At 34.6% G+C, this 17472-nt stretch overlaps 1 protein-coding gene across 1 annotated transcript in view; it reads right to left on the reverse strand.

Moving 5' to 3' along the window:
• Positions 1 to 3416: 3416 nt before the first annotated feature.
• GFRAL (GDNF family receptor alpha like) overlaps positions 3417 to 17472 on the reverse strand; it is a gene marked incomplete at both ends in the record, with an annotated part of 58516 nt that continues 44460 nt past the window's right edge. The window contains 5 exon segments of the mRNA XM_082637720.1: positions 3417 to 3470; positions 3472 to 3490; positions 5918 to 5987; position 6070; positions 6072 to 6169. Of these exon segments, the coding sequence (XP_082493846.1) occupies positions 3417 to 3470; positions 3472 to 3490; positions 5918 to 5987; position 6070; positions 6072 to 6169 (242 nt within the window).

The raw sequence follows: 17472 nt of genomic DNA on the forward strand, positions 1-17472 counted from the left end.
TGTATTTGTGAAAGAGAATGGGATGTGAAATGACTAAAAGCGTGGATCTGAATGTTCTTATGGGCGGTGCCTCTTTGTTAGCCATTTTACAGTATTCTGCTGCTGATTTCTCCTTTCCTGAAGTTGTTTCCCTCCCGTCCTTTATGAAACTTGAAAAAAAATAGAGGAAAGAAAGATGGCAGGAGTGGAGGGAGAAAATATGGAAAGTGATTAATACCTGTGATGAAAGAAATTTACAGTATTTGTAAGACAGCCAGATGAATGTGTAAAATGATGTTTTGTTTTCTTTATTACCTAGTTGTACACTTGAAATAAGAACTACCATCATGGGTGGAATACACCTTATAATTTGTACAATGAACAATCCTCGTGAATTTCAATACTTCCGCCAACAATGCTGAGCACTCCCCCTTCTGCTCACTCCTGATCCTCACTCCTACACCCCCTTCTGCACGCCCCCAGTTCTAACAAGGTTCAATACAAACATGAAATGCTAGACAACATGTTCCCATCAACATTTTCACTCTTCCAAATACCTCAAAACTGATCTTCAAACATTGGAAGACCTCTACTATTGAGGTATCAGGGGCATTAACAAATTTTGGTTTCCTATTAAATACCTTTAAATTCTACTGTTTTAGTCCAGTTGTTTATTGTTTGCAGAGAGAAATTTTGATGGCATGATCCCAAAAGAATAGGTGCCTCTGAAGCTTGCTCTTAGCAGAACATCTATAACTTCTGAATTTCCTCTTTGTGGAAATTTTGTTTCCCAATGTTTTTCTTCATAGCTTGTATCTCACCTTTACCTTCTAAGCATGACCCTTCTGTCCTGATGGTACACTTATTTGGCATCAGGGACCCCTGATGTTTTATTTTATTATATCTGGAAACATTGTATACTAATACATTGTCTACTAATACTAATCTGGGAAACATTTATTTAACCTTTCTAGTGCTACTGAGTCAGAGGTTCCCAACACAGATGAGTCCTCTGAAGTGCGCCTCTGCTTGGATGTCAGTTCCTACAAAAAACCCAGACAGTGGTGTCTATGTCATCACTCACCGGATCCTGTAACTTGACGGTCAGTAGTACAGCCTTCAAGTGTTTCCCTTGCCAACGAATGGATGATCTCCATGTTTCTGGAAAAAGATTCACTGGAAGATGAAATGTTCTTGCCTACACAAACCAACCAATATTTTTTCTACCAGACGAACTGTGTTCGTTAATGAATAGAAAAAAAAACCTGAATTGGGAGTACTCGAGCTCCTTGACAGCCTGAGAAACACTGTTTTAGATTTGGGCTCTTTAGTTGCAAAGAGCCCAATGAAAAATAGAACTTAAACCCAAACTGTTCAGTTTATTTGTTTGAGGTCATGAGAGGCATCATTTAATTTACAAAGGAGATAGTCTAGACTTTTGTAGCAGAAACTGTTGACTACCTACCCAAGATCCCTCTCCTGTTCATCCTTGCTAAGTAGAACTCTGATTTTACTTGGAAATTCACCCTTTCCTCAGGTGATTCAGGGATTAGACTATCAATTATGGCAATTTGAATTCCTATATTTCCACATCTTCTTATAAAGTCTGACCTGTGCCAGTCATTCATTGACTATGAGAAGGGTGGAAAAGAGAAATTTGAGTCCTGGAAGGTATCACTGAACTGCTATGTCAACCGACCTTTGAGATGTTCTGCTTTGGACCTCTTGATATAGGAAATATTATGTATTCCTTATCGTTTAAGACATTTTATTACAGGTAAAAGCATCTAATTACTAGACATGTAATCTAGGTTGATATAGATGGTACTTTAGAGAAGAATATTTAAAACAGGTATTTCCTGGTTGTTTATGTACAAAAATGACACAATTACAGCTGGGATAAGTGATTGGCAGTAGAGTTTAGGAATTAAGATAAAAGATTCTAAAATCTGCTATACCTGTGTTCAATTACTAATTTTTATATTGACTAGTGTGAGACTGAGAAATTGCTTAATCTCTTTATTAGTTATTACTTCACACTCCATCTCCCCCTTTTCTGCTCAACACAAACATATTTCTAAAAGCAACTTGACTTTGTTCCTCTGTTTTCTAGGGCACAGTTCTTTTCCCAGGCATTAGCAAGCCTGCAGCAAATGGCAGTGACTTTGAGATGGAAAGACCTACATTCTCTTCACATAACTAAGAGAATTAGCAGCCACTGGAATATGGAGAGCTCCTTGAGGGAGCTTTGTGACTCACCAAATTATTTTTCCCTGTTTGGAAAGACAAAGGGTGGCTTTTCCATTATTCCAAGTAAACATAGCCAAATGTTAACTTTAAATTTGATTTAATGTAGACAATTTGATCTGAAGTATAGTGAAGAGCAGTAGATCTGATACCAACAGGTAGAAAATGTTTTATTTTAAATGTTTTATTTAAATAGTGATATATTTAATTGTAAAATATCACTAAATATATGTTCCTGTTCTTGAATATTTGAGTCTCTGTGTCACTACAGATAAAACTAACTCATGTGTGTTCTTAGAAATGGGTATAATGTGATTGCAGAGAGTTAAAAACACATATGTATCAAAAACTTAACAAACATCTTTTCCACAATTTTCTATTCATACTTATATTCTGATGTCAAATCAGGCCAAAAGTAACATTATAGTACCAATATAGAAAGTCACAATTATCATGTTATGTTATTATTGCAGAAATTCATCATAATTAGCATAGGAAAAAATAAATTTACAAATGAAATATATCATTGAAATGCACATGGATTTTTTGGCCAGTGTAGTTGCTTTACATCTTTATGAACATGACATAAAAACATCAAGTTAACAAAGTACAGTTCAATAGTATTCAAATTACAAAAGTCCAAAGATATCACTTCCGATTTTTAAGACTAATCATCTAATCAAATATATTTAGAAACTTAAAGTTAATGCTAATGATGTAGTTGATGATTCGGAAATGGATATACAAATGACACATATACTGGTTGTTTTTATTAGCAGTTTCCTTTTGGCCAGTTAATAGGTATTTATAAAATTGATCAGAAAATACTCTGCTAACTATAAAATGTTATATTATTATACAAGCAATTACTCTTATATGGACTCAAATTTACTATGAAACAAATCACATAGAGTGTAGCTTAGAATAACACTATTTTTTGCCTTCAAGGGTAATTCTGTAATTCTATACTAGTGTCCAAAGATACCACTGTAAATTTATACTTGAATTTTTTCCTAAGAAAAAACAAATCTAACATCATTCCAATTATTATACCTTACATGAACATACTTAAAGATCCAGTATCATTAAATCCATCCTAACATTTTCTTTGTTGACAATGGATAGGATATTCTGTTGACTGGCTACAAAGACTTGCTTTAAAGAAAGTGATTGTTAATGATTCGTGACTCTCAATGAATCATGAGTCCTCCAGGTATTTGGATTGGTGAAGGGTCTCTTGTTTTGACTTGATATTCTGAAGGTTCTGTATAAAAGTAAAAGTAAAAGTTAACAATAAGCTATTTTAAGGATTTTACAGATGCATCTGTGCTTATTTTTTGGTTGGATTCTATGCATGGAGGGGAAGATAATTAAGTTTTTGAATATAAAGTTTCAAAAGTAGAATATTCTATGGTCTTTCTAAGTATCATGCACTTAACTATGATCTCCAAGTAACCATTTTCGAAAAGAAAAATAGTCTTCTTTCTCAAATATTTAAACTTTAATGATTGGTTTTGCTGCAAATTTCTTTGAAGATTTAGGGCTGTTTTAATTTAGCATAACATGGAGCAAATGCAAAATCCTTCATCTTTACTGCAGAAGGTATTCACATGGATTAGACTTGCCCACCAGGTGAGTGGCAAGCAGCCTGCTTTATGAAAAAGGTATTATTGATCTCCAATGTGAGGTAACACAGGTTTTGTTGTTACTGATGCTTCTGTTTTGTTGTTACTGATGCTTCTGTTTTGTTTTGTTCCTTCTTTCCATGATGGATTTTACTTTTGTCATTTCTTAACCTTGGGTCTGGATCTTTCAGATTACATGTAAGGATCAAATTTAAATTGCATGGAAAATAATTGATAACTAAATGTAATATAATAATAATGGTATAATATAATTATATTACAATGTGATATTATAACTAATAAAAATATTATAATATATAATATGAATGATTTGCTTTTAAATACATATTAGAGTCAATTCAAGATTTTTGCCTATAACACTCCCATTGTCATCCAGTAAAGAAATGTGTCTTTCTCTACAGGCAAGAAAGGAGGTTAAATAACAGCTGATATATAGGAAATTTTGAGTAGCCATATAGGCCTTATCTAACTGGGGCACAACAGTAATCTGTAAAAAAACCAAGGTGGCAGATGTGAACTTTATACATTAAGTGAGTGACTAAAAAATAAAGATTGAAAACCTTGAAGATTTTTGCTAAGCTAGAAAGTTTTTTGTGCTTCTCTCAAACAATACCTCTGTGATGGAATATCTAGGCAGGCCTAGTAACTGAACCATGCTCGCAAATATTTTAAACCAAATAAAAGAAAGTTTAATAAATTCCAAATGCTATTTTTCCCCCTTGAAACTGACTCTTATTTGTTGGCCTTTAAACTATATCTTGGAACTCAAAGAATATCTCTTCATACAAATACAACTTTTAAGGCCTTGGAGAGAAGCAGTGTGTTTGGTATTGATATTGGTCAGCATTAAATTAAACAGTTAGAGAAGCTGGATCCAACAAGGGAATATGTTTAGCTGGGATTACTTTTAAAAATAAGTAAGTTTGAATGTCTGTAGACAGAGCACACACTCATCACGTGCCCAACTCTTTGATACCACCATACACCTTCCCCACTAAATCTTGCACTTGATCTGTCTGGTCGTCAAAACCTTGGAATTCTGAGGAACCATATGTGTACAAGCACCATCAAGTTTACTGACTTCTTCTCTGAGCATCATGAGATCAGAGAAATGTCCACCACCTCTGCTGCCCTCAGGCCTAATCTTACTGATAAGTATATTTTATGTGTATGTATATAATATATATGTATATACACACTTAATATATATAGTTCTTCATTAACATTTATGATACTCAAATTATACCTCTGTGATGGAATATTTGTATTCCATTTTGTATACAAAAATGTATACATTTGTATCATGAATAAGCAAATGAACAGCATTGATATTTAAATATGAGGGTTTTTTAACATTAAAACTAAGCAACTGAACACCACTTTATATCTATTTGTAAGTGTTATATAAGTAGAAATATTTTAAACCCTAGACATGTAGAAATCTAGAAGTTGATGTGTCTCTAACCTGAGGTCTCACATTCACAATGAAGGCAGCTAAGGAAACAGAAGATTTGGGAAGAGTGAATTAACATCAGGCAATAGTAACACGTCTTTCTAAGGATACCCAGTGAGGCCTCATTACATGTCTCATTTAATAACTACATGGTAAAATATGAATAAAGCTCATTAGCATATAAGAAATTAGAGTGAAGAGTAAATTTTCAGTTAAGTGTAAAGTGTATGAAGTACACAGCAGGTCCATTATATGAGCTGATTAATCCTGCAAGTGATCTGATTAAGGAATGCAGCAAAGTTCAATCTGGGTTTTGTAGGAAAACCAGGGAAATGATTGGGAGCCATTTTATTGGGAGAACAATGCATATGTGATTATAAAATGCAACATGAAAGAATCCCTGTGATCACATTTACCTTACATATGAAGACAGAGTAACATTTCCATGTACCCATCCCACATTAAGAATGGTTTCCTAAGTCTTAATGGAGAAGCTTTCCTTCTCAGCCCTGGTAAGCTCTGCCATTGTGAAATGTGCTTTCACAGGGCTGGTCCCTTTCTAGTCCTTCCCTTCTGAATTGCATCCAGTTACCTCAGTTTGACCATCACCAAGAGAAGAATTCCACAGATGACTGTCATGCACATGACAGCATAGATGACTTCTAGAAACAAAAGATTTTTTTTAATTACTGGATTTTTAGAGAGAATAAATACTAAAAATATTTTAGGGGATGGATTTTTCACTGACCATTGAAGGGGGAATGAAATCTGCTGAGAGTTATTTCCTTTGCATGTTTTCCTTTATGCAGTGCAATGCCTTTGACATTATGCAGTGTCACATAATCTGAAAGAAAATAATGAAAATGAGATGAAAGTATCTAAAAGTCATGCATTATCTTTATCCTGTGGGTTGTAATTTGCTTTGTATTATAAGGCAACAATTTTTATTTCTATGACATTACCTTAATAAAATATTATATATTTGGGTGAAACGGGGTGTACTTTTATTCAATTTTAACAGCCTTTTTTCACGCTTTAATCATATAATTTCATAATAGAAGTTGTGTGCTTGTTTGTTTGTTTGTTTGTTTTTCCCAAACGATGACTAGGAAAATGATTACATTTTATAAGACAGCTCATTGTACCTTATACATAGACTAGGAAAAAAAAAAAACACAGTAATTTAAAGCTACACATTGTGATACAGAAAAAGAGTCCTTCTTTACAAGAGTGATTGTATGAATGTGCTTTTAATAATATCTCATTTCCCTAAGACCCACAGTATTTATGAATTCTTAAAGTACATAAAGGAGACTCCCTAAACAAATCACACTCTTTGCCTCTCTACCTAGACACTTCAATATCCGGTTTTGTTATTTCCACTATTCTGTCTCCCTTTTTTAGCCCCTTCACTTTCTATTGTTTTTACTTATTTTTGCCTTACCGAAGGGATCCTCTTGGCCATTCTGTGGCCCTTGTCTTCTCGACCATGTTTTCTTAAACACATTTCCACCCTCACTTCACAACTCATAAGACAAGAAGATGTAATCTGTAGACTTAACTGATAGATCTATTTTAGGTGACTTTATTGATAACTTTGAAGTGAAATCATCCCTAGTTTTGATTCAAGTCAACACATATATATGACTGTCAAACATACCAATAACACAATAACCAATTTATTTGATGATAATTTGTTCAGGTGGGTTTTGAGGCTTAAAAAAAGGGGGTGGGGAACAGATAAAGTCTCCACTTGAGAGAGCCTTTGCTGTCTTTTATAGATGTTTCATGCATTTTGAGACCTGGAAGTCTAAGTCTGAGTGGATAGTTTTTTGTGGAAGTGAGTGTATCGGGTAGCGAGGTATTGCATCCAATGACAAGAGTGACAAGAGGCTCTGAGCAGGAAAGGAGATGAGAAGGTATATTACCAACAGTTCCATTCAGCCTCTCTCCACCCAGGGCTGATGTTTTCAGAAGCCAGCTCCTTGGAAGCCAAGGTTTGAGATCTGTGCTGAGACTAATTGGTAGAAAGCACAGGAGCCAGACTGTTTCAGATCAGTAATAAAACTCTCAGGGTGGGTCCAGGAGAAGCAGCCCAATACAAGAGCTAGAAAAGTAACTGAGGATTTTGTCATTGAAAACTCATTCTCAAGGTGTCTGACCTCCAACACAGTTAAGACATTTTTAGTTCAAGATTGTTTTAATCCCCAACTCATATATCAGATTATCCTATATTTATAAAAGTCTGACCTTCTTGGGAAGTGAAAAATCAACTTCTTCTGAATGTAAAAACAATAGAGGTAGAGCTTGTGATTTTTTTTTTCACTTTTGTGGTTATAAAATAATTCTGTTATTCACTAGAAAGTCGGAATGGAAAAACTGAGCTATTTCAAATAATACCATTTTTATAAGAGTGGTCCTTTTGGGGGGAAGAATTAATTTCAATCAAATTAAGCATACAGATTTTTAGTGAAGTAAGTGATCATAATCAACTCTTGTATTTAAATAAGTTGGAATATTAAGAATAAATTATTTTGTTTCTTTTTAAATTTTATGGCATTTTGTGATATTTTAGGCAGATTCATGACCTAAATGTAAATGTATATAATGTACACTGGCTGATTATTCAGTACATCTTGCCTAGTTAGGTATTACAATTCATCTTTGTATAAGAAAAAAGGTATGATTTTGATTAATTAGGCTATCTTTTAGATATATAACTGCCTAAAGTAATTGTTAAACATTCACCTAGCAAGGCTTAGAAAGAATTGTCTCATTCACTAAATTTCACTCACATGGAACTCATTAACAAAGTTATAATAGATCAATGACAGAAATGCGAGCTAATGATCCCAGTGAAAATTTTAATGTGACTAGCAGTCACTCCACAATCTTAAATATTGCACCCTAGGAGGATACCAAATATCAGTTAGAGAGATTAATGTTACAGAAGGTTTCTTGGCTACTGAAGCCCATTGGAGATTCTTTCCCACCTTTTATAAACAGTGAGATTTACTGTGTTTTATAACCATGAAATTAAAGTCGGCAGAGTTAATAACCAACCTCAGTCCCACACCATCTGCTATATTTATAGATAAACACTGTCAGTGACTTGTTTATTTTAACTCCTACCCTAGAGTAATTAAACATTATTATGAACTATATTGTAAAATCCCTGTACATTTGACAGGAAATCAAGATTAATTTCAACCTTACAGTAAGAACAAATTTATATAGTATTCTCCCCAAATGAGCTTCAGAGATGGGATCATTTCTCCTTTTTTCTTCCAGAAGCCTTGTACAGCAGTGGCTGAGAGCTGATGCAGACCAAACCTCTACTTTGTATAATTTATATGAAGTGGTAAATGCATTGTAAAAAATGTGGTAAATCAGACACAAAGTAATGATTTAAAAATGTGTCAGAATTCTTTAAACAGAAATTAAACTTAGCACAAACTGCAAATCTGTAAACCTACAATTAAAATTTAAATAAATCATAATTTAGAAGAGTCTCATTGGAGGAAAAATTTGATGAAAATGAACATTTTCATAGAACAGTTTTTAAAATATATTCTTGTAGCTATTTTTTTTTAAATGGAAGTATAATTGATTTACAATGTTGTGTTAGTTTCAGCAAAGTGATTCTGTTATATATATATATATATATATATATATATTCTTTTTCAGATTCTTTTCCATTATAGGTTATTAAAAGATATTAAAAATAGTTCCCTGTGCTATACAGTAGGTCCTTGTTGGTTATCTATTTTATATATAGTAGTGTGTATATGTTAATTCCAAAATCCTAATTTATCCTCATTAATGCATCTCATGGCATAGTTAAAATTCTATTGTCTTCTTTCTAAGTTTAAATAAAAGCACCAATATCATGGCAACATCTTAGTGAGAATGAAAATTCAAGGATGATCTTCTTGGGTATCCCAGGGTCAGTTTTATTTATAATTTTGTCAATATTGTCTCATCTGAAGGTATGTAAATTAGAAGTGAGTTTTGAATTGTTTCACCTAATGATCAGGATTGAGATTCCATGTATCATGGACTCTTTTGATCATCAGTGTATGAAAACGTCCTGCTGAAGTGGATCTAAGGAGCATTGCTGCTGGGAAGAAGGGAAAACATATCAGCATCTACAAATTTGAAAAACCAATACTTTAGTAATACGATAAATCAAGGTGTAAACACCTAACATGGATATAACATCATTTTTACTAAAATGTATGCAGTAAAAACTAAACGAACTAAATAATATGCTTTCCCTAAACAGTCATAGCATGCATCAATGAGGCATATTCTTTTATTTAGTTCACAAACTTCAAATAAGATAAAAGCATGTCTTAGGTTTATTTTCTTCCACTGTGGCTAAACACACTGTGGTTGCCAGTGGCGGGGAGGAAGCAGAAACAGGAGTTATTAGTCAACGGGTATAAAGTTTCAGTGATGCAAGATTAATGAGTCTAGGAATCTGCTGTACACCATAGTGCCTATCATTAACAATACTGAATTGTATGCTTACAATTTTTCTGAGAAGGTAGATCTTAGGTTAAGTGCTCAAATTATTACCAAATGCAAGTTCGTGTGCCCAACACACAGTGAGCCCAAACAAACTGAAACATCGGAGTTTGGAGCAGAGAAAGGTTTATTGCAGGGACCAGCAAGGAAAACGGGTGGCTCATACTCAAATTACCCTGAACTCCCTGCAGGGTTCCAGAAAAGCATTTTAAAGGCCAGGTGAGGGGAGGGGTTGCAGGGTATGTGATCAGCTCATGCACAATTCTCTGATTGGTTGATATTGAGGTAACTGGGCAGTTAACATTATCAATCCTTAGGCATCAGAAGTTTCAGACTACATGCTCATGATCATCAAGTAGTTAATTACTTCCATTTGGTGGTGGTTTAAACATCTGAAAAACTCAGGAAATATGCATCAGATGCTAGGAGCTAAAGCAGAGGGTATAGGGGAGGGGTCTGTCCCAGGAGAGCCCCATAGGGTCCTGATCATTTACATTATCACACAAAATAATAATAGAGGATGGCAGGAAATCTTTGGAGGTGATGGATATGCTTATGGTATAGATTGTGGTGATGGTTTCATGGTGTATACTTATCTTCAAACTCATCAAGCTGTATGCATTAAATATGTACAGCTTTATGTATATCAAAAACAAAACCAAAACAAAACCAAAAACATGTAAATGAATAAGTATGCCTTAAAGAATATTTGCCTAGATCTTTTGTCATGAGCCAAAAGCTCAGTGTTAGTAAATGACTGCATTGACAAGCCTGGTAACCACTCCTTTATCTGTGGTTGAATGACAGCGGTGTTCACATGCCTAATGGATTTGCTTGGTGATTATGGTGAGTTTCAACTGCACTACTAAAATATTTCAAATGTTCTATGTTTTTCTTAATAGTCTCTGCAAATAAAGAAATAGTCACTGAGATGGCAATTGGAATGCAAATTATACTCTTTCTGAAAACTAACACTAGACTTGATCAATATAGTATTATTGTTTTAGAAGTCCATGTTTTAAAGCTTGAAAGTAAGAAAAAAAAATCTGTCATCTGTAGTTTTGGGCTCATACAAAATAGATCTAAAGATATAGATCGAAAATAGGAATATAATATTTGTGGTTAGGGTATATATCTGTAAATACGCAAGTGTGCATGTAGGGTAGAATTACAAAATTGGATGGGACTTCTTAGATTATTTTAGTCAAAAATTCAGTGCAGTGATCTATTCTGCCTCATTCTGGACTGTCATCACCATTCCAGGAATGAGCCGTTTAATACTTTTTACCCTTCGATTACTATTGAAGGTCAGTTCTAATTAAAATAAGAAGTAGCGTTCTAGGCTGTTCTTTTATCAACTCAAGATAATAAATCTACTTTCCTTTGTTGGTATCACTGCATAGCTCTCTGGCTGCTACATGTATATGTGTGTTTGTGGGGAGAGAGATAGATAGATAGATAGATAGAGGTCTCACTGTCACTAGACCACACAGAGCAATGCTTTCCAAACATTAATATGAATCTTCTGTTTATCTTAAAATGCCAATTTTGATTCAGTAGGTCTGGGATAATGCCAAGATTCTGAATCTCTTAAAGCTTCCTAGGTGGTGATGATGATGCTGGCAGAATATATATATTCATATATCTGTATACAGAATGGCAGAGAGAGATGCATGTACGTACTCATGTAACATACAAAATGCCTTACTTCCATGTATATGGTGCTTAATACTTTACAAGGCACTTTGACAAACACTGTTTAAATTTTATAACAACTAGCCACATAGGAATTATTAGCTCAACTTAAAGAAACTCAGACTCAGAATAGCTGTCTTGTCCAAGATCACAGAGTTGATAAATAGTAAAGATGTAATTTGTAGCAAAATTTTCTACCAAATATATATTTTAAAAAATGTCGTGGAGACCACAAAAGCATGTAAAACATTTTCAGCTTTTTCTAATGTGGCAGCCATATGGATTAGGAAATAGATTTGAAAAATAATAGGGACCAGTTGAATTTAATAGTGTTATACAATAAGAAGCATTTAGTAGTAGTATCTGATCACAAATATCCATGATTATATATATAATATACATATATATAATTTTCTGTTGATGAAAATCACAATAGAAGACATAAAATCTAAAAACTAAAGCATCTGAAATGCCTCACATATACCTGTAGGATTTTTCAACTTGCACACATCTCTGAAATACGTTCATCATTTTCAATTTCAAATCAAATAAATCAACCACCTTAACTTTGACATTTAACAGAAATATTTTAAAAAATGAATACTGCAATTTTCAAGGTGATATCTTAGACTATGATATCAATATGAGTATTTTTCATTTTTACAGACATAGAGTTATGACCATATGTAAAGCTTTCCACACTATTCACCAGGCAAAGGGCATACAAAGAATAATACACAAAAGAGCAGTGTAACTATTTTTTGTTGTTGCTGTAATGTATGTCTACATCAATACATCCTGAGTCTCAGATGAAAAATATAAAGTAATCCCACAGTTTAAATATGCCTATATCTGGAATGAGTTCAATAGACAAAAATATGTTTCCAAAATTGAACAGTAATTTTTACTGTGAATTACATTCTAGGAGATCTTGAATTTTTACCTTGAATTATATAGGAAGTCTTGTAATAAGACAAATGTAAGCTAAGAATGGGAATAATCTACACTATATTTATCAATTTTAAAAGTTTATGTTTTCATGTTTGGAGGTTTTTAACGTACAGAATTTTTTTTAATGAAAAAGTATACGTGACAATACCATTAATTGTCCAGATAGCTTTCTGATGTCTTTGTTTGGAACTGAATGATTCACTAGTGTGCACACTTTTGGAAATGTACAAGACTTTACCTGGCAGGTGTACACAGTTTTTTCATACACTGATGGAAAACACCAAGGAAAAGAGAGCTAGGGAAAAAAATAAAGGGTAGAGATACATTTTTGGAGAGACTTCATAGTCATTTGGAATGATGAGGTGATTCAGAAAAGTTTGTAAGTTACCGAGTTTTAAAATGAGAAAAAAAGTATACACTTGTAGTATTTTTTTAATGCACATACATTTGCGAATCTTCAGCAAAAAGTTGAATATCAAAGTATGAGATATACTGTTAATTCTTCTTAGACAGCAACCTTCTTGAGAATAGACATCATATCCATCTAATTCACAGTATAACATGGATGGCACAATGCCTTGCCCATGTGATTATCTGATGGCCGAAAAGTGTGTATGAGCAAGTTTCATGTCTGAAATAACACATCTGTCCCTGCAGTGACATACATTTTGAAATATATAGCTATATCATGTTTAGTTCTTTCTCATCTTTAACTGACATTAGCCAAGGGTCTTCACATTAATCACATATTTTTCACATATTATCACCACTTCTTAAAATGTAAATTCAGTGTCCCAACTGCCATGCATATTGTTGCCCAATCAAAAAAAATCTTTTAAGAAACTATTTCACCTGGTGATTAATTCTAACAGTCAAGTTTGTTCATTGATGGGCGAAGAGTAAGCATCTTGGTCATCGGATGAGGAGAATTTTGAGAATTTCTCTGAGTTTCAGTTTTCTCATTTGTAAAATGAGACTAGTAATACCTATGTTTGCAAGATTTTTGAGAGTGAAAAATACTATTAAAATAACAGAGCTCTTGGGAACTTCCATGAGAAGAAATATGCACAGGCGGGGATGAAGAGAAGGGAAACAGGGATAAGAGAAGGGGTTCCTTTTATGGTTCTTTATCTCCTTCTCTTTTCCCTTCCTTCCTTTCTCCCTTGTCCCCTTTCCTTAGAAAGATCTCCCGAGGCCAACTGACTGAAGTAAAACTTTCTGTCATTTTCTATTTCAGAAACCTGATTCCAGGTAGACATAGTAAGGTCCAGGTTTGTTAGAAGAGGCAGAGTTTTCTAAGCTGTTCCATGAAACACTAGTTCTGCAGAATACTTTTATGTGCTAGAAAAATCAAAGAGCCCAGAAGTAGAAAACTTTGTAAAATTCTAGGTAAGACAAAATAAACTATGTGCTTGTTTGCTGCAAGTATATACTATACTAGTGGGGCACACTTTACCTACATTTATTTTCTCCATGGGTTATATCTGGGAATCCATTTAAAAATCTTGCAAAACAGGGGCATATGTGACTTAGAGGCAAATATTTATGTATTTGGGTGGGCACAAATATTTATTAAGGATTCTTATTTGTACTTAGTCAATGGAAACTCAGAGAACACCATACGAACAATATTTTGTGCCCATCAATGTAGGCTCTAATTTATAACCCTTCCCTCTATTAAGCACACATATTCACAAGCACCTGACACCATAATTTCTCTTGTTCTCTACTCCTGGAAGTCAAGCAACATTTTCACCCTGTGGTTTGGGAGATGTCTGACCTCTCAAACGCTACTCTTATTGCCTCTTGGAGTGGTTGGTGTGATGCAACATTAATTCCAGGTTTGCTGCTAGTTAATCTGCTATTCTTCAATTTCTCAATGTGTCCTCATGGGATATGGAGAATTTAGAGTCTGTCCTCTACTTCAGAGAGCCATTCCAGCAGAGCTAAGTGTTCATGGATCATTTATACCTAATCACCTATAAATGTCCACAGGACCATGGGACAGAAACCAGCATATTTGGACCCAAGTAAAGATTTTCCAGTTGAGTAAATATTTCCTACTTCAAAGCTAGTGCCATGACAATCAACATGGGATACATTCGTGGGATGGTACGTGACCCTGTTCTCATGAAGTTCTCAATGGAATTTTGGGTAAGGTGAATAATGTGAATCAAGCGCAGTGGGAATTGATAAGGGACACCTAGGGGAAAGGTACGCATTTGATGAATGGTGGGAAATAAGGCTGATTTACATTTTGGGTGTCCTTGAAAATTGGATGAAGGCGTTCAGATGTGGGAAAGATGAAAGCAGGGGCAGTGGAGAGCACACAGAAATAACAAGATCAAGTTAAAGTTTGAGAATTAGTCTATCCATGATGGGGAGATTTAATAAGGAAGCTACAGCAGCAGTTTAGGCATGGGAAGATGAAAACTAAAAATAGGTGGGAGAAGTTGGAGTAGAGAAGAGAGGAAGTGTAAGGGCATATTTAAAACAAAGAGCTTTCTGTTGGAAAGCAGAATGATCAGAAAGCAGAGTAGCAGAAGCATCAGAATCAGATCTGGATTCTGTCTCCCCCCAGAGCTGTCATTTTAGGCAACTTACTGGTCCTCTATTCCCTTAGCTTTAAAGTCAGATAATGCCAACCACAAAATTTAATTAAAAATTAAATGTGACAATATATAAAGAGAGTTTGGAACTGTGTTTGGCACAAAATAAGTGCTCAATAAATTACATCATTTTTAAATATTATATAACTTAGAGTTTTATTTGATATTAAAAATGCAAAGTTAAATCAAAGATGACCCTTAGGTTCTTGAGACAACACGATGATCGGAATAGATTTGACGTGAAAGATGAAAGAGTCATAGAGGAGAGAACTGCAATGTTTACCTCTCTACTTTTCAACTTGACTGCTCATAACAAAGAACCCTGGCTTTGGAACCAGAACTCCATCACAATCTTAGTTGAGTCATCCACTGGCTGCAGTAGCCTTGGACAAGTTAGTTTAACATCTGAGCCTCATGCTGTTCACATGTAGAAAGGGAGTTGAAATAGGTTATATTATTTATTTATTTATTTTTAAAATTGAAGTATAGTTGATTTACAAAGTTGTGTTAGTTTCAGGTGTACAGCAAAGTGATTCAGTCATATATATATATATATATATATATATATATATATATATATATATATATATATATTCTTTTTCAGATTTTTTTCCATTATAGGTTATTACAAGATATTGAATATAGTTCCCTTTGCTATACAGTAGGGCTTTGTTGTTTTTCCATTTTATATATAGTAGTGTGTATCTGTTAATGTCAAACTCCTAATTTATCCCTCCCCCCAGATTGTATTATTTTGTAGGAGGATTCACTCCTCTTTCTTTGTAATGAATTAAACTCCTACCACCCAATGTCATGTGGCTTAGAGAACCACCTTCCGTGAGAAGAGTCTGTTTTACTGCCCCCTGCCGTTGGGCTTGACCTTGACTTGAGTTAGTCAAAAATGTGAGCAGTTGAGACTTCCCTTGTGGCACAGTGCTTGAGAATCCACCTGCCAATGTAAGGGACACAGGTTCGATCCCTGGTCTGGGAAGATCCTACATACTGTGGAGCAACTAAGCCTGTGTGCCACAACTACTGAGCCTGTGCTCTAAAGCCCATGAGCCACAACTACTGAGCCTGCATGCCACAACTACTGAAGCCCTTGTGTCTAGAGTCTGTGCTCTGCAACCTGAGAAGCCACCACAATGGGAATTCCATGCACCGCAATGAAGAGTAGCCCCCGCTCACGACAACTAGAGAAAGCCCATGCACAGCAACAAAGACCCAATGCAGCCAAAAATAAATAAATAAAAAATAAATACATTTATATAAAAAAATGTGAGCAGCAATGATGTATGTTATGTTCAAGCAGAAGTCTGAGTGATTCCGTCACTTAGTTTTTGTTTCTACCACAAAAATGTCATGTTCCAAAGAGTGGCCATGCCTTTAACCTAAGTCTAGAAATGGGGAGCAGAGCCTCAGCTGTCAGCCCAGAGCTGCCTAATTGTGGCATAACCTAGAAATCAGTCTTTTGGTTTGTAAGTCACTGAAGCTTGGAGATTGTATGTAACTGCCTAACCCTGCAAAAGCTGACTAATTCAGGAGTAATAATGTACCACAAATGAAAATTGTTGACAAATGGTAGCTTCTTAATTAATATTACCTCTTTTTCTTCTCTCCTCTCTTATAACTCTCAATTGAATAGTAGGTAGAGGGAGAAAAAAAGTGATAAAAAGGTTAAAGAAAGGTGAGAAAGGAAGAGAGGGCACTCGGAGAAAGGTGGTGAGACCATTGAAGAATGGTCTTCATTTTGGGGATGAGAATGCTTTTCTCTGTTTTGGGGGAAATATGGGACCATGGGATGTATAGTCATGCAGTCTCTCCTTATCTTTCGTGCACCAATACTAATGTCACATTCACCATATTCTTAAAAGTAAGTGTGAGATGCAATATCATTATCTCTACTGGGGTTAAATTATACCCAAATCAAATAGGGCCCCATTATTTTTATTCCTAAACTCCTTTGACTTGCATTACAACACAAGATAGTAGGACTTTGTTAGTATGGATTTTCCAGCTGTTTCTTCACATTAAATAATCCCACAAAGACATAATGAGAATTGAAAATAAAGAGAGGCTACCAGTAAATACAGACAATATAGTGAGGATCAGTATGGCATTGTGGAAAGAGGCCAGCCTTTGGCTTCAAGCCACAGACTCAAGTCCTTGCTCTAAAATTTGCTAAATGTGTGACTGGAAGTACTTAAACAAAAAAACTCTTCTGTACCCACTTTCCTATTCTGTTCAATGAGAATAATAACATTTATTGACTTGTTGTGAGGATTAAGTGAGACAAGACATATAAAGTATATTGCAGAAAGTCCACATAGAACCTATAATTTTTTTTAAATTTGAAAAGTAT

Source organism: Mesoplodon mirus (genome assembly GCF_964341445.2).
Source record: "Mesoplodon mirus genome assembly, chromosome: 12".
Taxonomy (NCBI): domain Eukaryota; kingdom Metazoa; phylum Chordata; class Mammalia; order Artiodactyla; family Ziphiidae; genus Mesoplodon; species Mesoplodon mirus.